We start from the raw sequence: 25,221 nt of genomic DNA, 5'->3' as shown, positions 1-25,221 counted from the left end.
AGAGAGAGAGAGAGAGAGAGAGAGAGGTACTAAAGGGGACTACAAGGGTAAAATTTAACATAGAAGGCATAAAATCAGTGTCAGGCTTACCTTCAGTCCCTCTCAAAGGCTCTGTGGAACAAGATCGTTTTCAGAAGTCTCTGGAAAACCATCAGGGAGGGAGCACAGTGTACTTCTTGGGCAGGGTGTTCCAAAGCTTGGAAATGGAACTCTGCAGTACCCCGTAGGCCAACTGCCAGGGGTTCAAGCAGTAGTCTCCCAGCACCACTATCTGGGTCCTGTCCATCAGGTAGGACCAGAGCCACAGTAAAACAGTGCCTCCCAGTCCCATCCCAGCTAGATGGCCCAGAAGGATACCATGGTCGATCGTATTGGAGGCTGCCGAGAGGTCCAGCAGTACCAAAAGGAATGCACTCCCCCTGTCTGATGCACAGTTTAGGTCATCAAACAGGGTGACCAAGGCAGTCTCTGTCCCGTGACCAGGCCTGAAGCCTGATTGGAAAGGGTTTAGATAATCCGATTCATTCAGGAAAATTTGGAGCTGAGCAGCCACTACCCTTTCAGTCACCTTGCCCATAAAGGGGAGATTAGAGACTGGGTGGAAGTTGTTAAGATCTGCAGGGTCTAATGAAGGCTTTTTTTAAACAAAGGTCTTATCACAGCCTCCTTCAACAATGTTGGCATAGAACCTTCCCTTAGGGAGGTATTAATTGAATATGCCAACCAGTCAGCCACTCCCCATCTTGTCAGATTTGATTAACCAGGATTGGCAATGGTCAAGGGAACAAGTAGTGGCCCTCGATTCTCCCAGAATCCTGTCCACATCCTCAGGCTTTACAAACTGAAAAGCATCCATAGCAGAATGACCAGAGGAAGCTTCGAGGACATCTGGCACAACTGTAGTTAAAGAGGAGTCCAAGTCAGTCTGAATGCAAGCAATTTTATCTGCAAAGTTCCTCACAAACATGTCACAGCGAGCGACTGAGGGCTCAGGGTCTAATGTAGGGCAAGAGGCCAAAAGACCCTGGACCACCCGGAAAAGCATCACCGGATGACACTGAGCAGATGCAATGGTGGTAGAGAAGTGCACTTTCTTCACTGCCATCACCGTCACATGATAGGCTCAAAAATGAGCTCTAGCCTGTGTTCGATCAGAAGCGGACTGAGTTTTTCCTCCATCATCGCTCTAGCCGTCGTCCCTGCCGTTTTTGTTTGTTGTTTTTATTAATATTTTATAAGCTACTCGGGGAGCCTTTTTGGCTGAAGTTGTTGTTGTTGTATGTGCCTTCAAGTCGATTACGACTTACGGCGACCCTATGAATCAGTGACCTCCAATAGCATCTGTTGTGAACCACCCTGTTCAGATCTTGTACGTTCAGGTCTGTGGCTTCCTTTATGGAATCAATCCATCTCTTGTTTGGCCTTCCTATTTTTCTACTCCCTTCTGTTTTCCCCAGCATTATTGTCTTTTCTAGTGAATCTTGTCTTCTCATTATGTGTCCAAAGTATCTAGTGATAGTTCAAGAAATAAAACCAATGAAATATGCCATAGTATTTAATAGGATTAAGGACTCATTATGTCTCAGATTGTATCCATGAATTAATACATTGTTATCCCAAATCTATAAAGCAAAATAAGACCTATAACTAACTAGGGATGTGCTAGAATTCCACCCAGTTTGGAATTGGTACTGAAATTTTCATTAATTTGCTTATTCTCTACTGTTGCTGAGTAGATTTTTATGTAGTGATTTTCCAAAGCTATTTTCAAAAATAGGTTTTTAAAAAAATCATCCTCCAAAATATCAGTATTAAGAATGATAATTTTATCAATATTTCCCTTCAAATATCATTATTTCCTTTAAAATATTGATATTAATACCAATATTTTTTGCAAAGGGAAAAAGTATCAGAAAAAGCAGTGGCTAGTGAACAAGAATGAACTCAAATTGATAGTGGCCCATTAGGTTGATGGGCGCTTTCGAACCAGCATTGGCCAAGAGATGTTCATTTAGTCAGGAAACAGTTTGCAGTCTAGCTTCTATGAGAAAGAAGAAAGTTGTCTGTTTCCTGCGAGGTTGAACTTCCAGACTGGGAAGAGGTACCGGATATGGGAAAGTAAGGGACAAGGGTAGGTGGAAAATGACACTTGAGCCAAAGGACGAAAGAAATGAGGGGGAAGGATGCGGTGCTTGGAAAGTTCATTTTGAATAGAAACTAGTTTTATTTCCAATTTCATTCCATCCAAAAAGGAACTAATTCTAAGTTAATCCAATTGAGCTTTTTAGTTTTTAAAAAGTTCATCAGCCGAGAAAAAAAGAAAAAGCATCCAGAAAGTTACAAACTACTGTGCTGAAATACAGGATCCAAAAGTAAATTAGGAGCCACACATAAGTAATCAGATGTCTGACAGAATATCAGTAGCTGTGAAATTGTTATCAACTTTCTGCTGATAATATAGGTCTTCATACCTGTGGAAAGTGAATGCTGGTGTCACAAGTTTGCAGGGACCAGATTGGGAAAAGTTTAGAAAAATTATTTTAAGAATGAGGCTTTGAGAATAGCATTGGGTGATTGTCTTTCTGCCCCCTGGCAGTTGTGCTGCAGGGTACCATCTTGTCCCCCATGCTGTTTAACATCTATATGAAGCCCTTGGGAGCAGCCTTCAGGAGATTTGGGGCGAGGTGTCAGCAGTACACTGATGATACCCAGCTCTATTTCTCTGTAACATTGAATTGGGAGAGGCCATGCAAGCCCTGGATTGCTGCCTGTACTTGATGGTGGACTGGATGAGGGCCAATACACTGAGTCTGAATCCTAGCAAGATGCAGGTACTGTGGGTTGGTGGTTCCTGAGTTTGGATAATTGGTCAGTTGCCTGCTTTGAGTGGGGTTGTACTCCCTCTGAAAGAGCAGGACTGTAGTCTGAGGGGTGCTCCTGAATCCATCTTTGTCTCTAGACGCCCAGGTGACCTCAGTGGCTAGGAGTGCCTTTTACCAACTTTGGCTGGGAAGACAGCTATGGCCATTTCTGGACCAGGATAGCCTGACCACTGTTGTCCACACACTGCCCTTGAGGATGGTCCAGAAGCTGCAGCTGGTGCAAAATGCGGTGGCGAGACTGCTCACTGGGGCAGGGTATCACCAACATGTTACCCCACTGCTGAAAGAATTGCACTGGATATCTATTAGATACCGGGCTAAGTTCAAGGCACTGGTTTTGGTGTACAAAGCCCTATACAGCTTGGGACCAGGATACCTGAAAGTCAGTCTTACCCCTTATATACCGAGTTAATCACTGCGCTCTGCAGGTGAGGGCCTCCTGCAGATACCATCTTATCAGGAGGTCCGTTCCGCACAACATAGGAAGTGACCTTTAGTGTAGTGGCACCTACCCTTTGGAATTCCCTCCCCTTAAATATTAGACAGGCGCCATTTCTTTTATCTTTTCAGCGCCTACTGAAGACCTTCCTGTTTCAACAAGCCTTTTAAGTAGAGATTTTATCCCAGTCTGTGTCTATTTTGGAATTGCTTTTTAATATATTTTAAAGCCTTTTTTTTAAAAAGATGTTTTTACAGATGTTTTATTTTAATGTTTTAAGGGATGTTTTGTTTTAATATATTTTAACATCTGTTTTTATTATGTTGTAAAGTGTTTTCAGTGCTTTTGTTTGCTGCCCTGGGCTTCTATTGGAGCAAGGGCAGGATATAAATCTAATAAATAATAAATAAATATTCTGACTTGTTATGGGATATAAATATTACCTGGCTCTCTTGGTATCAGGTTGGGTAATTTTATTAGGCAATCTGTTATCAAGAGTCAAGCCCTGAGAGTTCTCACTCAATTTGAAGTATTGTTGTTGAATGTGGAAGACTTAGATAGTGGTTTGGTGTTCTGAATATATGCTCCCCTTTTATAGAGGGACATGGGTTCTGCAAAAAGCTTAAGGCAAATGTGAGTAATGGAGTGGGAAGTAGAAATTGAGAAGTCATTGCGGATATCTATGTGGACTAAATTTCCATATTAATCTTTATCTGCATTAACAAAAGAATTGATGTTAAAGGTCGTTCAAGAATTGTATTTAACCTCTGTAAAGTTATCTTATATCTCTAAGACTGCCTCACTTCTTTCCTGGGGAGGTTTTGCAGAGAAAGGCTGTTTCACCCTTATATGGTAAACCTGTAGTGAAGTAATTACGTTCTGGGACTCATTGTTTTCAGAAATGGAAAAGATTATGAATTTAAAAATATATAATACTCCCAGATTGGCTCTACTAAATTTGTTTCTGAATGAAAATTTGGCCCTAAAGGATAAGCAGTTAATTCACTAATAGGCAAAAAACCCTGCAGGTTAAACATACATGTTGCCAACAGATATTTCTGTCAAACTTTAAAAAGCAGGGAAATTGGGCAGCTATAGTGAATGCACCAGGGGAGCAGGAGACCTGACCTCCACTGTGAGATATCGTACTGCCCTACAAATTTGTCAAGATGCAAACACAATTTGGGTTGTTCTTTCACAGTCCAATCCACTTCCTGTGTAGCTTGGAAGAATTTGGTAAGGGGAGGAAGGAGGGAATTGGAAGGGGGTGAAGGAGGGGTGAAGGAAGGGGAGGGAAGAGGCAAGAGGGAGGAGGAGGGCAGGGCAAGTTTGATCATTTGCATGCTTTTTGAGTTCAGTGGGATTTACTCCTGTGCAATCATGCTTAGGATAGGTGAAACTGACCTGAGGGAGGGGTGGGGGAGGAGAGGGGAGAAAATTGGATGGGTGGGCACTAGGCAGAGGGGAAGCCCCTTTCCTTTTCAAAAGGAAAACATTGTGAACAGTATACAAGCATACCCCACTTTAACATACGCAATGGGACCGGAGCGTGTATGTAAAGTGAAAATATTCTTAAAGTGAAGCAATTATCTATGCATGTACTGCACTGCAATCGTCACTAGATGGCAGCGGCGTCATGCCATTAAGTGTCCGTTATTGCGAAGCGCATACGTTAAAGTGGGGTATGGTGGAGTATGGAGCATGTACTTTATAACGAGGCGACTTTAAGTGAAGTGACTTTAAGCAGGGTATGCCTGTAATTACTTTTCAGCATTTCCCCCACCTTTTTATTGTATAACAGGCACATGTACTCTCTCACACAAATTTCAACCAAAGCTGTCCCTGACCACATTCACACCAGACCTTTATTTCTCTTCAAACAGTCATGGCTTCTCCCAAAGAATACTGGGAAGTGTAGTTAGTGAAAGGTGCTGAGAGTTGCTAGGAGATGCCTTGTTCCCCTCACAGAGCTTCAATCAGAGTGGCTGACTGTTAAGCCACTCTGGCCACTGGAGCTCTGTCAGGGATATAGGAGTCTCCTCTCAACATCCTTCACAAACTACACTTCCCAGGATCCTTTGGGGGAAGCCATGACTGTCTAAAGTGAAATAAAGGTCTGGTGTGGGTGTGGCCCCCTGATTAGGCAAGCCCAGAAGCTGTGAGTCTGGCTTTTAGAACACTGACAGTTGGTTCTTACTGAGCGTGCCCGGCTTTACTATTGAGTTCAATGCTAAATTTCTTAAATTAATTAAAAATAAGCCAGGTATTTTTTAAACATTTTAACTGCAGAAGATGAAAGTCAGAGTATGGGGCAAGGTCAGTAATAGGATTACAGGTACTCTGTGAACATGGCTGATTTTTAATTAATTTCAACAAATTAAGAGATCTATGACCGAAAAGTCCAGAAGGGTCTGGTTTTTCTCTCTCTCTTTTTACACTTTGAACTCTTGATTTTCTCTGTTTTGTGTATTGCCTTGAAAATTTAGAGGGTTGTTAAGCAAGCATATCTGAGTTCAGGACTAAGTTTTGTAAGGTTTTATTTTGAAATGAGCTTATGGGAAGGATCAGAATGGCATGGGAGAGTATTTTCAATTTCACATTGTGGAATGCGAAAAATCCATGCTGACTATAGTATACAGCCACTCTCGTGGCTGTATAATCAGTTTTATGTTAGTTGCAGCCAGGTCTTTTACTGCTCGGTTTTGGAAAGACTTGAAGGGCATCTCTGTCTTCTTGTAGTGTCATAAACTTTGGCAGGTAGCAGTGATAGAAAAGCTTATATAAAAAATAAAGATTGCAAAAGGCAGAAAACAAAAGGATACGTTTGTCATAGAATGATGGAGTTTTATTTTCTACAATGAGGCAGATGGCATTATAAAGGTTCCCAAGGTTTTCCTCCATCTATGGATTTTGAAAAAGTGAATACAGTAATTCTTTTTTGTGCTATATCCTTTTTCTTTGTATTTAGATGCAGAAAATATAAAATTTCAGTATATTTTTGTTGATTCTTAATATGCAGCCAATATATTTTTAATTTCATCTTTTTGTACCTCACTTTTTGTTTCATTAAAAAATAAAAATGGATGTTAGAACCAAGGATTGTATCCCACAAAGTTGTCCTGTTCACAAGGGCTTATGCTTTCACAGTAGAAATTCCCTTCCTACTTCTCTCACTGCACACCCTCCAAATCCGTTCTGAGGGTTTTCCAATCTAGTGCAGCCTTTCTCAATCCAATGCTCTCCAGTTTTGGACTGCAGCTCCCATCAGCCCCAGCCAGCATAATCAATAGTGAAGGATGATGGGAGTTGCCCAGAATATCTGGAGGTTACAAAGTTGGAGAAGGCTGGATTAGTGGATGATAATAAATGTAAATACACTGCCTTCAAGTCGATCCCAACTTATGGCGACCCCTATGAATAAGGTTTTCATGGTAAGCGGTATTCAGAGGTGGTTTACCACTGCCCTTCTCTGAGGCTGAGAGGCAGTGGCTGGCCCAGGGTCACTCAGTGAGCTTCATGGCTGTGTGGGGATTTGAACCCTGGTCTCACAGGTCGTAGTCCAACGCTCTAACCACTACGACATACTGGCTCTACCTGTTGTGATTTGCCAGTCCCTCAGCCCAGTATGAAGCTGTGAAATGTTAACTATTGTGCTCTGTGATAATTGCTGAAAATGTTTGTCCCATAATTCTTTCTTTTAAAAGATGGGCAGCCTTTCAGAAAATAGGCATAAGTTCATTTTCAAGATATATATTTGCTTTAAGTAAAAATTTAATTATTAACCATGTTATTTTAAGCGATAAACTTGTTACAGGTGAAACCTTTTAAAAATACATTTTAGTTTAAGAAATAAAGTGTATATATATATTAAAAATTAATTTTTATCAACTGGGATGGCAGAAGATTGTGCTCCCCTGTGTCTAACGTTCAGTGCACCATAATGATCTGCATTGGAAAGGACATTCTGATAACTGCCTAGCTGTGTCTTGGGGAAGACAACATTATAGGTTTGTTCTTCCATCACCATATGTTTATTGCATTTTTGTTCATTAATAATTTGGGGTCATTGTCTATGTTCAGTTGGTGAAGCTGGTAGATGCTAAAAGTACTGTGAGACTGTTGCTGTTGCTGTTATCATTTGCTTATACTGATATTACTTTGTTTTCTTCTTTGCTGTTGGGCGTTCCTAGGATTATAGTTACATTATCCTGATAATAATTCTAGCGTAACTGATATTATGTCCCTTAGCATAGTGGAACTAGGCTGCCTAATATGGATTTTTTGAAATTCTGCCTGGTGCATTGACTGACTAAAAGCTGCCCTCACAAATTCCCCATCTGATGACTGCAGCAAGCAGTGGTGACTACGTGTGTGAATGAGCCATCATACATCAAAGGACATGGACTCATTACCTGACATCAACGTCAATACAATATTTTTCAATGCAGCATTTTGTACATTCAGATGCAACTAGTCAAGTGTTGAGTATGTATAACATGAAAAATGTTAATTGAAAAATAACATGGCACTAAAATTATGTATCAATTTATAAAAATACTTGTATACTGCTATTTTGTTAAAAACATCAAAGTGGTTTACAACACGTATACATTATCATTGTTTTAAGAACATAAGAGGAGCCTGCTGGATCAGCCCAGTGGCCAATCTAGTCCGGCATTCTATTCTCACAGTAGCCAGCCAGTTGCACATGGAAAACTTGCAAGCAGGGCCTGAATGCAAAGAGCATTTTTCCCTCCTGCAGTTTCCAGCAACTGCCTTCTCTTTTGATCTGCAGCTCCCTGAAAGTCTGGATTTTGAGGGACCTTGGGAATGGAGTTGGATATGGCTTGGGCACTGCAGATAGACTGGAGAAGTGGTAAGAATCTGTCCCCCACATTTGAATGGAGGAGCTACTTAGGATTCAAGCCAATGTAGATAGAAGTGCTTATCTTCATAAAGTATGTACAGTAGGGCCCCGCTTACCGGCGCTTCGCTTACCGGCGATCTGCTAATGCGGCGGATTTGATTTTACTTTTTTAAAGCTGATTTTGTGGCACTTTGGCGCGATGCGCCCCATTATATCCAATGGGGTTCCGCTTTACGGTGATTTCCGCTTTACGGCGGGGATCCGGAACGGAACCCGCCGTATAAGCAGGGCCCGCCTGTATGAATTTTGAAAACTTGTTACCAGTCATTGATATCTTCCTATTAAGGTAGACACTTGAAGGCAGTACATTTACATTTTTCCTTCATGACATTATCTAACCAAATGAACTGGAATATCAGAATTCTAAATATGATATATTCTTGTTTGTAGGAACCCTGGACTATTGTAATGGTTCTGATGAATCTAGACACAGTCAAATATTACCCAGTACTTATGGATAACTTTAGGTCTGCCGATAGTTATTTCTTTCCTCTTTTCCTTGTCTTTTTCTTGGCAGATGCAGAATGAGCACTCTGATGCAAGATAAAGTCAGTGAACGACTATAAAATGCCCAGATTTGGGTCAGCAAAGGCAGTTCAGATTCAGAATTCTGACAGCGATAGCACCATGGTGGAGAAGCCAACTGGAAGAAAGGTATACAAAGAAACTTGATCAAGAGGATTACATTGTAGCTAGGCTAATCTGTGAAAGCATAGAACATATATGAGTCAGAAAAGATAATGTTGTGTGTGAAGAGATAGTATTATGTGCTACTAAACAAAATTATAGGAGGCATTTGCTAAAATAAGTATTCCAATCGTGTAATGAGCTACTATCCACTGTAATTTTCCTTCTTATACACTGATAGTACCTTGAAACATTGCCATTCATTGTGTATTGTAGCTTATCACATTGCTTTGCTGAAGGTGTTTTAATGTTCATGAAACATATATTTGGGCCACATTGAATTGTGCAAACTGTACCTTGGATTTTTAAAGTATTTGTGAGATTTTATATTGTGAATTCTTAATAGTTTATTTTCAGTAGAATTCAGTGTATCATATTTAGAGTACTGTGAAAAGACTCTTGCCTGATAGAATCCCAGATTCAGTTACCTCTCTCAGTAGGGTTTAAAGTAGGGCTTTCTGTTGATTAAATCATTTTAGTTGGCTTAATTTAGCCTTCTCCAACCTGGTGCCCTCCAGATGTTGTTGGACTCCAACTTCCATCATCCTCATCCAGCAAGGCCAAATGGCCAGGGATTCTTGAAGTTGTAGTCTAACAATATCTGGAGGGCACCTGGTTTGGAAAGTCTGGTGTAATCATTGCCTTTGAACCAATTAATTTGATTTTATGTTTAACTAGGTCTGTATATTGCACAAATATCAATATGGGGGTGTTCAAGGTACTGAAGAAGGTGTCATAGCTTAGAACTTAATAAACCTTGGCTCAGCTAAAGTTAGTCATCATTAAGGTAGTTTCCACAAAGTCGAAGTGGGAACAAAGTGGGAATTACTATTCTTCTCACACTTTTTATGGGGAGTCCATATAACATCTTTGCCAAATCAATGCATTCTAGTGTTCTAATGTTGTCCTTCAAATCTGATTTGTGATAAACATTTGGTAATAATTGGACAATGTGGGCAGGCATTGTTGCCATTGAAGTTTTTAGGGCTATTGTGCCATTGCTTAAAAGCTTGCTATTCACAGGTTTCGCCTACTTTATTGCTTCCTACTTAGAATGGCAAGAGGGGTGGGGAGAAGATGATGAATTATCCCACTTCTTTTCCTTGCAAAGGGGCAGGTCTTAGGGAGAGTGAAATTATTTATTTCCTTCTGTTATTTCTACCTTCTCTTATAGCAAAAGAACATTATATCATTACTATAAAAGAAAAAAGAGAAAAAATAATGGAAGAAAACCAGCTTCTGTTCTCCCTGGAAGGGGGGGCTTAAATTTCCAACCTACTTGTGATGAACAATTACTTAATTGCAAGCCGCACTGAACAAACAGCAATAAAATAGGCTATTAACACAATCCTGTACATGTCTACTCAAGTCCCATTGAGTTCACTTCCTGTAAATGGATATAGGATTGCAGTCTGAATTGGCAAGGAAATGTTTAATATTGCCAGGGACCTTTGTTGAACAGAATTTTTAGGTCACTTTAAAATTCAATATAAATATACAAGAGTAGAAACAGAAAATAGCTTGATTATATCTACTTACATCATAACTATATTTTCTATAGAAGGCAATTCTTACTATCAGTTTACATTACTTCACAATTCTTTAGTATCAAAATTTTCTACAGGAACATATCCCGTATCCTCATATCTCTGGCTCTCTTTTAATATAGTAGTACACTAAATTCCATCTATTTAATATTTCTATTTTTCCTTATATTTCAACATGAGCATTTGTGTTATAGTATTCACTTGCTCACATCTTCAAGTATTCTTTTGTGACTTGGCATACAAAATTCTTGGTCAGAATATGCAGGGATATAGCCAATTAAGTTCTACTAAGAATAGATTGAAAGGACGACATCCAGTAATGTAAGTTTTTTGCAACAGAAGTCCACTTGCACAATGGGACTTTCCCATAGCCTTCTAGAGCAGATTTAGATGGGCAGAGGGTACATGGAGGGAGTAGAAAAGAGAAGCCTTGTTGCATGAGCAAATGCTCACTTGCACTACATTGGATCTCAATGGACTTAAAGTTAGTCATTTCAGTCTCTACACAGTGTGATTTATGTTGGATACAACCCACAGTACTTGCACCCAATATTATGGTGTTATATGTGGTTTCACATAATTCAGTAGGGGGATTTAACATCAATCTAAAAATTTACTTTACTCCCAAGCCTATTCAAATAATTAAACACTACAGAAGGTTCTTGCTGTGGATAAGGGCAATGCTGGATTATATAGCACTATACAGAGTGCTTTTTGGAACCACATTTTTATTCTGATCTGAGCTAATTGCAGAAAAGCAATGCCTCAGGAGTGCTAAAACACTCTACAGTAGCAGCAAGCTAAGTCCAAGTGATACCAATGAAACAATTTTGTTGTTGTTATGTGCCTTCAAGTCGACTCCGACTTATGGCGACCCTATGAATCAGCGATCTCCAACAGCATCTGTTGTGAACTACCCTGTTCAGATCTTGTAAGTTCAGGTCTGTAGCTTCCTTTATGGAATCAATCCATCTCTTGTTTGGCTTTCCTCTTTTTAGACGTACCTAATTGGAGTTCTGCACTTCTCGACGGCTTTTGCAACTAACTTCAGGAGGAGCCTGAAGTCACCACTTTCATTTTTGTTTCCAGTTGCAATCACACGTCAGATCCAAAGTGGCCTCAAAAATAAACAAATGTGTCTTCAGAAATTGTACTCCTGTCCTTGTAATGGACTTCAGTAGGAAAACAATTACTGAAGGCAATTTGCACTTGGATAGCATAGAAGACATAGTTTAGAATTTAAAAAAGCAAAAGTGTCATGTGCAGATCAGCATAAGTATGCAGAGCCATTTTCCAAAATGGCCTGTGCTGCCATCTTGCAGCATCTGTGTCATAAACCATGGCACCTGTATCTATAAGATGTATGTCAAACTGCATATGTGTTTTAGTGATACCCAATATGTTTTATTATTGTATTGTATTATAGCCCATTATATTAATGCAAATTGCCAAAAAGAGTTTGTAGCTCAGAATAAGCCACCACAGATGATACACCCACAACTACAAGATCACACTGAATAGCATCTGAGTGTGTGCTTTATTTGGGTGGAGGACACTGTCAAGCATGGCAATTCCATACCACTAATAGCCAAAATCAGCAGCAAGAGTTGTGCACCTCACAATAAGCTTTGGGCCATTACACTTTCAAGAGAGTGTCCTGTATGAATGGAAATGAATTGTATCTGGTCCAATGCTTTGTTTGGGTGCAAAATGCTGTATGTAAAGTGTGTGAACCTATGCCAGTAACAGCCAGAATGTATGGATGCCAGGGTTCGTGAGATAAGTGCTGCAGAAGGATTGCCAATGGCCATTTTGGAAAACGTCTTCTGCTAATCTGCACCATGTTGTCTACCCAATTTTTTCCTACTCCAAATTATGTTCTTGATATTATGAATGACTTTCCTGAAGAAGTCTATTATAGTTATAATAGACTTCTTATATTATAATTGCCCTCAGCAATTATTTATATGGAATAATCTAAGCAAAAGACAGGTCTTTGCCGTGAAGATTTACAGTCTAAATCTAATTATAGTTCGCTCATACCAATTAATCACCTAAAGCAAATTTGTTTGATTAAACAAATCAGTTGCAAGAAAGTTTTGTAAATATAGTGTTACAGGGTTTAAATCCTAGATTTAAGAACATTGCATTTTGTCTTCCTATTAATAATTCAGCAAAGCATCCCTTTCATCTGGCTGGTGCTCCTCTCAGTAATAAGTGAGAAAACATGCCTGAGGCTTATGTGATGCATGCATGGGAACAGCATGGTGATGTTATAGGGGTGTCTAGATACAGCCTGAGAAACTTAGCTATCCCTGATCTAAGGAAATAATAATCCATTTATATGTAGCATAATCAGATGCCTATAGAATATCCAAACAGTGGCCTGGTTTGCATATAACACTAAGCCATGATTGTTTAGCCAAAGTGTGGTTTGAACATCCAAACTCAGCTTAGCAGACTAACTGTGGTTTGTTGCTGGAAAACAAACCATACTGTGAAGCCATGGTTTATTGCTGGCTTGTGGCTTGTTTTAACTGTAGTTTGGTATTATGTCTGAACCAAACAGCCTTACCTAATTTCTTTAGCCATCCTATCCCAGACGCCTGACAAGCTATTGAGGCATGAAGTGTGGGGCATAAACAAAACTAAGAGACTTTTATTGGCTTTTTTTTTTTTGAAGCAGACCTCACTCCTAACTCTCTCGGGCAACAGACTCTTTTCTTGATCCAACTCCTCCATGGCAAGCTCTCCTTCACAAGCCAGACCTCAGCTGCTTTACAAGTAGAGGGGAAATTTTAAAGGGACCACTCTGCTACTTTGTAGCCCTGAATTGATGTTAGTATGTCAAAATACTAATTAACTGATACTTTACTACCTTGATTGTTAAACCTGCTTGTAGTAAAATAATTAACTCTTCAAAGGATCAAAACTAACATTTCACGGCACGTACATACATAGATACATATATATATGGATTGATATGCTAGCAGGAATCATGCTGAGAAAAAGTTTGTTTCTCTGCATAGGAAAGGTTTAAAGAATTCCATTATCAAGAACATGGTTGCTGTGTCTGTGATGGGGAGAAGGGAAGGAACTGTTTTGTTTGGTGGGAACTGTTTTGACTCGGGGCATGCCAGGAGTAACTGAAAACCTCTAAGGAGATTTCCCCACCCCATTTGTGCAACTAGCCAACGTTAAGGGAGCTGTTGTGCTGTGAAGGCATTGGGTTATCAGGCAGATAGTGAAGAGTAGATTCTGTGTGTATATGTGAACCAAACCAAGCTTTGGAGAAACAAGCCATGGTTTGTTTCTTTGTCACTGAGCCAAGTGGTGATTTGTTGAACAACCATGGTTAAAACAAACAATGGCTTATGCGTGAACACAGCCAGTGTGTGAAATATACTGTACATATTCCTAGTAAATTACTCCACTGAGTATGTATTTTTCTAAGGATTTTTTACTAATATATGTGAATGATGTTTCATTATTAAATATTATGGTCAGTTCCTCTAATGCCAAACTCAATGAAAGTGACATGGGGCCACCAAAAAGGTACTGTTTTTTGTATACTTAAGGACTCCTCAAGAAGAACTGTATTAATTTGCAAACTAATATGATATATCTATACTAGTTTAAATCTCAAAAGCGGCATGATAAGGACCTGTGGGATATTGAAGGCAGTTCTATGGAACACTGGGGTGTCTATTTTGGGGTGTCACTGTGGGAAGAAAAGAAGGGGGGTTGGCTTGCTTTGACCCTTCACAGCTTATAATATCTTGGAGGTGGGGGATGAGATTAAAAATCATATGAGGGTGATAAGGAAGTGTCCCATGAGATTAAAAAAACCCCTTCCTGTGCTATCTGTGGACACTTCAGGAGGGAAGAAAGAGAAAACTTCCAGCCCTTTTTCACTCTCCAAAAAGCCTCCCCCCCCCAATCCTGCTGTATAGCAATAAAGTGTTTCGGTTTGAAGGTGGAGTCAGCCCCATATCAACGGCATTTCAGACTACATGTGGTACAATGGAGGAAATTTCAAAGTAAAATGGTGTCAGCTTTCTCCCTCACATACACATGCTGGTGAGCCCCAAACAGTTCTACAAGGCTCCTGTTCCAGGTTTGTTTCTTGAAAAGAAGCACTCCTCTTAGGGGTTGCTAATATGTTGCTGCTGTTAATCAGCAGGTCTCGTGGTGGGTTGCAACAGTTTAAAATTCAGTATTAAAACAATTAAAACAAATTACAATCACAGGAATAGGTTGGATCCTGAAAACATACATCTTAGGTGTCCCCAGTTGTTGTGGGTCCCCACTTGTGTAGTCCAAATCTCAAAGTGCTACACTATCCTAAATCTTACTGACGTAAATGCTGTTCACTCTGGGTAATAGAGTAGTTGTCCACTATTAAAACAAAATGTCCTGTTTCATTGTTCAGACTCTTACCGCATATTTTGAAATAAGCTAGTCTGAAGTTAATGGGTTGCATTCTAATGTACATGTTTGTAAATAGCCTCTGCAAGCATTTTGTAAGGATATACTTGCATGAATGAGTTTTTGGGTGCTGAACTTACCTCATCCAAAAGTAATTTATATCTGTGTTTTATAAGAAGTTTGCTAAGGTAGAAAAAGAATAGTTGATGGTTGCAGAAAAATATTGTGTTGGATCTCGAGGCTTTGTTCTGTGAACATAAGAATCTTGTTCATGAGGAGAATTGTGCTGCCATTCATGGAATAAAGATTTTGATCCAAGTCATTGACAATTGAGTTCTGGAAACAAGAATTGTACCATGTATCCAAGACATTATGAAATTAACATACTTTCTCTAGTTCAAGCGGAAAGAAATGGAAATGTGCATTTTATAATAGATTTAATCACTTAATACTGAGAGGAAAAATAGATTTAATTATATGATATAGGGTCCAGAGATTCATTTGCGTACACACGGGTTCTTCATGTCATAAGAACATAAGAATATCCTGCTGGATTAGGCCAATGGTCCATCTAGTCCAGCATCCTGTTCTCACAGTGGCCAGCCAGTTGCCCATGGGAAACTCAGAAGAGGGACTTGAGTGCAAAGAGCACTCTCCATTCCTACAGCTTCCAGCAACTGATATTTGGAAGCATACTACCTCTGCCTATGAAGGCAGAGATAGCCATCATGGCTAGTAGCTACTAATAGCCTTTTCCTCCATGAATTTGACTAATCCTCTTTTTAAATCTGCCTGAGTTGGTGACCATCACTGCCTCTTTTGGGACTATCCCTTTTGGGATATTTGGAAATATGCCAAAAGATAAACAAGATAGCTGCACAGATCGTTCCCACTGCATTTTGAAAAATGTTTCTTTATCAAGGGAAATATAATTATACTCTTTAATAACAACTGCTTAGGGAAACGTTTCAATCCTAAACACACCAAAGCAGTCTGAAATGTTTCAGGAGTGCTGTGAATTTATGTAGCTGTCTTTTTATTCTTTTTGTATCTGCATCCCCTATTGTATCTGCTGTCATTGTCCAGTAGCAGCCTTCATTCCTCTTTCCCAAATACCCAGTGGTTAGGATACTTCAATGCAGTAACATGCATGGGGCTGATGCCAGAAGGAAAATTTGCCAAAGATATTTTTCAATCAAATATTCAAACCATATATTATACAATTTATAATTTCTAATGTTTGATTATAAACCATGATTATGGTTTAAATGTATGTACACTAGAAATGAAGTACGTAGTTGTTGAGCTTCTAACATACTAAAACTAATTTGTAAAAACAAACTAGCATAATAAAATGTCTGATAGTCAGACCATTTTGGTAAATAATTTCCTCCCAGAAAAGTGCGGTACAGTTAATAAGATATAGTGTTTGCTCTAATGCCCCATTTTTAGAAAATAATGGAGCCAGCTTCTGCATCCTGCTTCCTTGAGTCGTGACTGAGTGTACTTCAGAGACAAAACCTTTGAAAGTTAAAAGGTCAGATTTCCATAAGAACTAACATTTGGAGTTCTCCATGATCTTTCACAAATCTTAAGGTGATAGAATCCAAGAGTTTGAATGATATCATGTACAATCAGGTCCAAGAAGTACAAAGCCAACCTACCTAGAATCATCCTTATAAAAGAAGTGTGCATCCTGAATTTCATTGATGAACACCTTGAATACTGAAAGTGATCAGGAGAGGTCATCAAGTCAACTTGTGTAAAGCATATTTGAATTCTTTCAACACTGCCAAGCCAAAAGCAGTTAAGGTAGTCCTACTTGAAGGATTTTTTTATTTGCCACAGTCAACCTGTTCACTGCTAAGTTTAAAAGGCAGGCATGTAACTAGCTGGTGATGTAGAACAGCCCTTGAGGTTCCAACTCACAGTCCTAACAGCCAGGTTGTTCCTCCAATTTTCCTGCAGTGCAAAATGGTTCCTCTATCAACCACGTACTTCTAAAGTTGGCTTGGTACATCCAGACCTACCACATCCTGTATCTTCTTAGGGATCTGGTTCTCCACTGTAGTATCCTTGTATAGCTGTCAGCTGTCTGTCTTGTGGAATGAGATCTACAGTAGTCATATGGCAGTACCTAATGATGTTGCAAACTGTGGTGTGCTCTCCAGACCTCTTTCTTCAGTGAGTTCCAATGAAATGCTGATATTTAAGAATCAACCACATAATTTGCCTTCAACTGGAAGAAATGGATAGTCGCATAACTGGTGTTGTTCAAGTATTTTTAAAAGAAAATTAATTATTAAGAACAATTAATATGGATTGTTGTGATGCTCCATATCTCATGATGGAAACTTAAGATGGCAAGATTGTGGCAAGCGAAATGTTGTCATCTGTGTATTGCTGTTTGGCTGTTTGTGTGTTTCGAGGATTTAACAAGACACTTAGGGTTCTGTAAAAACATAGCAATTTATAGAAAAGCTGTTTGTGTAACAGACTGTCATTGCTACATCTAGTGTAGGTGTAATCTATTTACCTACATTTATTCAGTATTATGAGAGCCAGTGTGGCGTAGTGGTTAGAGCGTTGGGCTATGACCTAGGAGACCAGGGTTCGAATCCCCACATAGCTATGAAGCTCACTGAGTGACCTTGGGCCAGTCACTGCCTCTCAGCCTCAGAAGAAGGCAATGGTAAATCACCTTTGAATACTGCTGACCATGAAAACCCTATTCATAGTGTCGCCATAAGTCGGAATTGACTTGAAGGCAATCCATTTCCATTTTTTTCATTCAGTATTAGTTGAAGAGCAGTTAGCTTTGTCTTGAAAAATGTAACTTAAATATTGAAACAAGATGGTGGACTATGTTCATAACATGTTGACTTGGCTGTGATTATTGGTACATTAACTGAATAATGTTATAAGGGCTCTTAAAGACCTAAGTGAGAATGTAATAAAAGCCAATTTGACTTCTTCAAAAGCAAAAATATTTTCCTTTTAACATAATGTATTTGTTCAGTTATACTTGCATTGAAATCTGCAGACATGGCTATCAATAATAGGATGAATATTTAAGCATACACTTACTCAGCTAGTTTGGATGGCCATACTTTGACTTTAATAAGCAGAGACAAGAACAAGCGTTGTGCCCTGCTCACAACACCTTCCCCTCCTCCGTCTTTGTATGCCTCAATTAAATTTTTGCTCTTACCATTATTTTCCATTTCATCTGAACTGGGAAACTATGATTGTCAACTCTAGAACAACTCGGAGTCTTAAAATAATCTCAAACTGTAGTTTGAAATATCCTGTCTTGTTCTTAAATTGGTAACGAAAACATTTCCAGATCAGTTGAATCAAGAAACTATCGTTTGTTTGAGATTTAAACATTTAATTTGAGGCACACCAAGGAGAAGGGTTGGCACACAGGAACAACAATGCTTGTTTGTATCTCCATAAAATTAAGATGAGATATAATTATTCAAACCAGATTGTTGTCTTCTGTATTTTGGAGTGCAAATTGACGAAAAGTGGTTTGTTCTTCAACCGGAGAAGTTGGGGATATATGCCAGAGATGGAGGAGAAGCTGGGTGCCATTCACATTTTAATGTGAACCTATCTAATTCACAGTTCCTGAAACAATATGCAAACCAAGACATAGCTTCTCTTCAATAGTTACACTTCTCCAAATTTCATGATGCAGTTCTCCAACCAAAAAAAGTGTACAAAAATGTTAGTGAAAATAACGCTAAAATGCATTATGTTAGGGGAAATTGCTTGAAAAAATGTACATATTAAGATAATTGGACACTAGAATGCTGATGAATTTTCATTTTTTAAAATGACAAACAAATGTGAAAATGTGGCAAACTGAACTTAATTTTGGAAAATGAGAGAAATCAAAATTGACAGACTGTCCATCTGTATTGGACTCCACCCATCTATAATGGATCTGCATCCTGAGGGTGATGAAGATTGCATTCTATTACTTAAAGAGACACCTACCAAATTTGAGGCACTTCTGGATCTGAAGTGCTCCACATGGTGATAGGATGCCCCAGAATTTTGTACAGAAACCTGCCTGATGGATAGCAACACCTGGCATGCTGTTAAACAGAGCTTCAGGTGCAACTTTTGATTGGGCAACTCTTGCAAAAAGTGAGGCTTAGATGCCCCAGAATACTCTGATAATGCAGAGGCCTCTTAGGTTAGTCCACTTTTCACAGGGAGCTCCCTGAGTTGGAAGTGATGCCTCTAGCAGTATTAAGCACCATGCAAGGGGCCAACTTGTTAGGCCAGTTACTTCTAGTGTGAAACAGAGTGGAGTGGGAGATAGAGGCAGAGGTGGGGACAGAAAAATTACTTGGGAGCCAGATGAATTCTAGCCATCCCTGAAATAGATGACTGTGTTGAGTATGTTTGTCCAGTGCTTGTGCAACCCAGTCATTACTTGTCTGAGAAATGGATGAGAACTTGCTGTTGTATTTCTTCAGTGCATATATATATACATAGAAAACTAATGCTGTCTTCATATGCAAATATATTTGTAATTTATATTGTGAAGAAAGCAAAGTTCAGCTTTACACTCAACTGACTACAATTGAGGTTGCTGGAATTAAATCATTAACTCTTATTAAATTGTACTTCTGAGTTCAGTGAAATATTTACATGTGTAGTGACTGCATAAGCCTTTTGTGCCTAGACATTTTCTGCGCCAGAAGAACATATTTAGCTGTTTCGCTACTCTTTATTCTGTTTTGCACAGTACCAGTTTTATTCTACTTTATTTTAATCAGTTTTATTTTTTATTTATACACTTTATTTTTAAATAAGTTTTCTTTGTTACTTATGACAAACAGCATGAGATTATGCTAAACTCTTTAGCATTCAATTACTATTCTGTTCTGTATTTACTGTAGTAAATCTAGTAAAGCCTAGTAATCCTAGATTGATGTAATCTGAGAAACAGATTAGAGGTATAACACTGCTTTTGGCTAGCTGGTTTTTCATAGAATGTGCATTTTTACTTTTTAAAAACACAGTAGTTTTATGTAAACATTGTACTTATAACATAGTATACTTTTTGTTTATATCAGAGCAAGGACAAGATTGCCTCCTACACCAAAACTGCAAAAGTGGATAGGAGTGATGTGGGAAAGGAGATGAAAGAAAAGTCTTCCATGAAACGTAAACTTCAGTTTAATGTTAGTCCATCCAGAAATGAAGATCGAAATTCAGACACAGGTAGAGCCCATTTTAATTTTTTTTCTCTTTAACTCATCATGCTTGTGACAAATTTGTTATAGTGATCTGTCACAAAACATATAAAGTAATAGTGAAGTGCTTGCTTGTATCCCACTTATCAGTCTTCGAACCAACAAATTTACTGGCTTATTGTCAAGCTGCGCAGTTCTTCTTAGCTACTCCTAGTGCACATCTATTTAATAGTCAGCCTGTCTGCTTCATACTTGGCAACAGTGTCCTGTGTTGACATACCTGTTGCTGCTCTTTAAGCACTTAAATAAACTTTGTTCTAAATATGCCCATGCATGGCCTATGATAAGCATTGTGGGGAAGAGAACTAAATGACTGAGATTGTGGACAGATCCTGAACAAATTTACTTGCTGCTATGTCAACATAGAGGGCACAGTTCACACAAATTTTGAACACCTTTAAGTCCCATTGATTTGAATGCTTAAATTTCACCATTGAAATCAATGGTATTTAGGAATACTCAGCAGTTTCCTCAAATACTTTGAACAGTTAAATAATATGCAATCAACTATAGAAGGGATGTGTGTCAATACCACCCTTATTTTATATATATATTTAAAAATGTCTGGTGATGGTGCTATTTTAGTCTTGAGGTTTTTTTCTTTTGTGATAGCTAATAAGGATCTTACTCAATTCTGAAAATGCCTCAATTCAAGGTATAGACCCCTGACTAAAGTGATGTTGCTGATTTCTGTTTTGGTACTAGTTTAAGTGCCTGGCGGGAAGTGGGCATAACTGCCATTGAAGACATCAGCTGGTAAAAAGTCCTGCTAGTGATTTTTGCCACTTGGGCATGCATGAGCAAGTCTAGATCTAGGAGTACTAAATTATAAGCCTGTTGCATCAGAATGAGTTCAATCCCACTTGAAACAGGATTTTCATCTACTGCTAGATCAGAAGTATCCCCAACCAGCAGTATCTCACAGTTGTCTAAATTAAACTTCAGTTTCTTCTAGGGATGTGCTAGAATTCTGCTGAATTTGGATTTGGTATCATTAATTTGCTTATTCTCTATCGTTGAAAAAAAAAAAGGAACACAAACTCTGGCAAAAGAAATGCAAGAAGACAATAAGGGATGCTAAAAAAGAATTTGAGGAGCACATTGCTAAGAACATAAAAACCAACAACAAAAAAATCTATAAATACATTCAAAGCAGGAGACCATCTAGGGAGGCGATTGGACCCTTGGATGATAAGGGAGTCAAAGGTGTACTAAAGAACGATAAGGAGATTGCAGAGAAGCTAAATGAATTCTTTGCATCTGTCTTCACAGTGGAAGATATAGGGCAGATCCCTGAACCTGAACTAACATTTGCAGGAAGGGATTCTGAGGAACTGAGACAAATAGTGGTAACGAGAGAGGAAGTGCTAGGCTTAATGGACAATATAAAAACTGACAAATCACCGGGCCCGGATGGCATCCACCCGAGAGTTCTCAAAGAACTCAGATGTGAAATTGCTGATCTGCTAAAATATGTAACTTGTCCCTTGGGTCCTCCTCCATGCCTGAGGACTGGAAAGTGGCAAATGTAACGCCAATCTTCAAAAAGGGATCCAGAGGGGATCCCGGAAATTACAGGCCAGTTAGCTTAACTTCCGTCCCTGGAAAACTGGTAGAAAGTATTATTAAAGCTAGATTAACTAAGCACATAGAAGAACAAGCCTTGCTGAAGCAGAGCCAGCATGGCTTCTGCAAGGGAAAGTCCTGTCTCAGTAACCTATTAGAATTCTTTGAGAGTGTCAACAAGCATATAGGTAGAGGTGATCCAGTGGACATAGTGTACTTAGACTTTCAAAAAGCGTTTGACAAGGTACCTCACCAAAGACTTCTGAGGAAGCTTAGCAGTCATGGAATAAGAGGAGAGGTCCTCTTGTGGATAAGGAATTGGTTGAGAAGCAGAAAGCAGAGAGTAGGAATAAACGGACAGTTCTCCCAATGGAGGCCTGTAGAAAGTGGAGTCCCTCAAGGATCGGTATTGGGACCTCTACTTTTCAACTTGTTCATTAATGACCTAGAATTAGGACTGAGCAGTGAAGTGGCCAAGTTTGCTGACGACACTAAATTGTTCAGGGTTCTTAAAACAGAAAGGGATTGCGAAGAGCTCCAGAAAGACCTCTCCAAACTGAGTGAATGGGCGGAAAAATGGCAAATGCAATTCAATATAAACAAGTGTAAAATTATGCATATTGGAGCAAAAAATCTTAATTTCACATATACGCTCATGGGGTCTGAACTGGCAGTGACCGACCAGGAGAGAGACCTTGGGGTTGTAGTGGACAGCACGATGAAAATGTCGACCCAGTGTGCGGCAGCTGTGAAAAAGGCAAATTCCATGCTAGCGATAATTAGGAAAGGTATTGAAAATAAAACAGCCGATATCATAATGCCGTTGTATAAATCTATGGTGCGGCCGCATTTGGAATACTGTGTACAGTTCTGGTCGCCTCATCTCAAAAAGGATATTCTAGAGTTGGAAAAGGTTCAGAAGAGGGCAACCAGAATGATCAAGGGGATGGAGCGACTCCCTTACGAGGAAAGGTTGCAGCATTTGGGGCTTTTTAGTTTAGAGAAAAGGCGGGTCAGAGGAGACATGATAGAAGTGTATAAAATTATGCATGGCATTGAGAAAGTGGATAGAGAAAAGTTCTTCTCCCTCTCTCATAATACTAGAACTCGTGGACATTCAAAGAAGCTGAATGTTGGAAGATTCAGGACAGACAAAAGGAAGTACTTCTTTACTCAGCGCATAGTTAAACTATGGAATTTGCTCCCACAAGATGCAGTAATGGCCACCAGCTTGGATGGCTTTAAAAGAAGATTAGACAAATTCATGGAGGACAGGGCTATTAATGGCTACTAGCCATGATGGCTGTGCTCTGCCACCCTAGTCAGGGGCAGCATGCTTCTGAAAACCAGTTGCCAGAAGCCTCAGGAGGGGAGAGTGTTCTTGCACTCAGGTCCTGCTTGCGAGCTTCTCCCAGGCACCTGGTTGGCCACTGTGAGAACAGGATGCTGGACTAGATGGGCCACTGGCCTGATCCAGCAGGCTCTTCTTATGTTCTTACGTTCTTATGGTTTTTATATAGTGATTTTCCATGGCTACTTCTGAAAAATAGATTTTTTATTTTAAAAATCTGCCTCTAAAATACCAATATTAAGAACAACAATTTTATCAATATTTCCTTTCATTTATTAATACTTCTTTTCAAAATATCAGTATTTCAAAATATAAATACTTCCTTACAAATTATCAATTATTTCTTTTACAAATATTGATATTAACATCAGTATTTTTTGTGAGATAGAAAAATGGATTGGTAAAAGCAGCAGCTGGCAGACAAAGAACAAACTGGAATTGATACTAGCCTTTTAGGTTGACGGAATGCTTATGAGCCAGCACCAGCCAACAGATCCCGTCCCTACTTTATTCACCCTCATCCAATCAAAAATTGCCACCAGGTCCAGTTCAGGACTTTCTCTGCCTCTTCAGGAATACTATGTATTGTTCAAATCTCTGGATGACCTCCTCCAGCAGTTTCTTGCAGATGTTAAACAGCATAGGAGACTAAATTAAATCTTGTAGCATATTGTATGCCAAAGTACAGTAGCAGTTTCCCAGTTACATTGTCTGGACATAGCCACCAGGAAGGAGTCAAAATGATGCCTCCTAATTCCAGCCCAGCTAGGTGGCCCAGAAGGATACCATAGTAGACAGAAAGTCTGTGATACTTTTCAGCATGCGCACACCCCAAGGGCAAGAACAAAACGCTTAGAGATTGACCAGTTCTCTTGATCTTGACTGATTAAAGCTGTCTTATGGGCTAACTCATAGGTAGTTGAGGTTGTGAATCATTGAGGGAAGGAGTGTTCCTGTCACTTTTGAAGGATGCTGTTGTGAGGCCCCTCATTGGATCCCACCAACCTAAATAACCATCAGCTAGCTTCCAATGTTTCCTTCTTGGATAAAGGGATAGAGTGCACTGTGTTGTCTCAACTTCCTGAATGATAATAATTATTATCCTTATTAATATAGCTTCTGCCATAATTTGGGCTTAAAGCACATCAGTTTTCCTGGTGAACCGCATACCCCAGGAAATGGACAGGGAGGATGCAAACCTGTTGATTTCTCTGGAACTCTTAAAGATTTTTGATACAATTGACTGAAGTATCTTTATGGATTATTTGTTCCAGCAATGTAAATTTAGAGTTAAAGAATTGCCGGGGGGAGGGGGGAAGAGAGAGAGAAGCTGCCATGCAAATACCTCCTTCAGGCCAAATTCTTAAGTAGTGAATTAGAATTCCAAGGTAGTTTGTGTGATCCATACTATTGTGTAATATCATCTCATTTTATGTGCTAGTTAGTCAAGAGGGAATCAATACCCTTCACAAGTATATAAATAATAATAACAATAACAAGTGTTTTGTAAATATATGTCAGCAGAATTGAGTTTAAATACTGCATTGAGGTTAAATACTAATATTCTGGAAAAACCAGGCTTGGCCTGGCAATTTACATCTCCTTGCTTTCAGCTTAGTTTACCATAATGTGCTGTACTTTGGGATTCAGCATAAGACAGCTGAGAAGCTTCAGTTTGTTCAGGATACACAAGAACATGCTGAAACAGACCACAGGCCAATCTGTTCCAGCATCGTGTTCTTACGGTGGCCAATGACATGCCCATGGGAAGCCCACAAGTAGGACCTGAGAGTAATAGCACTCTTCTTCACTTTTGATTCCCAGCATCCATTGATAGCCATGAATTTGAACCTTTTAAAGCCATCCACAGTTGATTGCCATCACATCAACTTGTGGAAGTGATTTTTGTAATTTCACTATACCCTGTGTAAAGAAGTACTTCTTTTTGTCTGTTCTGAATCTTCCAATATTCAGCTTCATTCTCATATTGAGAGAGAGGGAAAGAAATTTCTTCCTATCAACTTTCCCTACACCTTGCATAATCTAATACACCTCTATCATTTTCCCCTTACCTTTTTTCTCAGTGAAAAAACTGCAGATGTCATCTTTCCTCACGGA

At 39.2% G+C, this 25,221-nt stretch overlaps 1 protein-coding gene across 6 annotated transcripts in view; it reads left to right on the top strand.

The window, feature by feature from the left end:
- Nucleotides 1–25,221, top strand: part of ANKRD12 (ankyrin repeat domain 12) — a 114,794-nt gene that overhangs the window by 41,052 nt on the left and 48,521 nt on the right. For 5 of the 6 annotated variants that reach the window (XM_061595512.1, XM_061595481.1, XM_061595488.1 and 2 more), the window contains 2 exons: nucleotides 8,766–8,902; nucleotides 20,007–20,154. In XM_061595512.1, coding sequence (XP_061451496.1) covers nucleotides 8,816–8,902; nucleotides 20,007–20,154 — 235 coding nt within the window. In that variant the 5' untranslated portion in view covers nucleotides 8,766–8,815. Of the gene's footprint in view, nucleotides 1–8,765; nucleotides 8,903–20,006; nucleotides 20,155–25,221 lie in introns of those variants that run through there. The other variant, XM_061595520.1, reaches the window with a different exon arrangement.

Source organism: Rhineura floridana, chromosome 1 (genome assembly GCF_030035675.1).
Source record: "Rhineura floridana isolate rRhiFlo1 chromosome 1, rRhiFlo1.hap2, whole genome shotgun sequence".
Lineage (NCBI taxonomy): Eukaryota > Metazoa > Chordata > Lepidosauria > Squamata > Rhineuridae > Rhineura > Rhineura floridana.
This window is presented reverse-complemented; position numbering and strand designations above follow the sequence as displayed.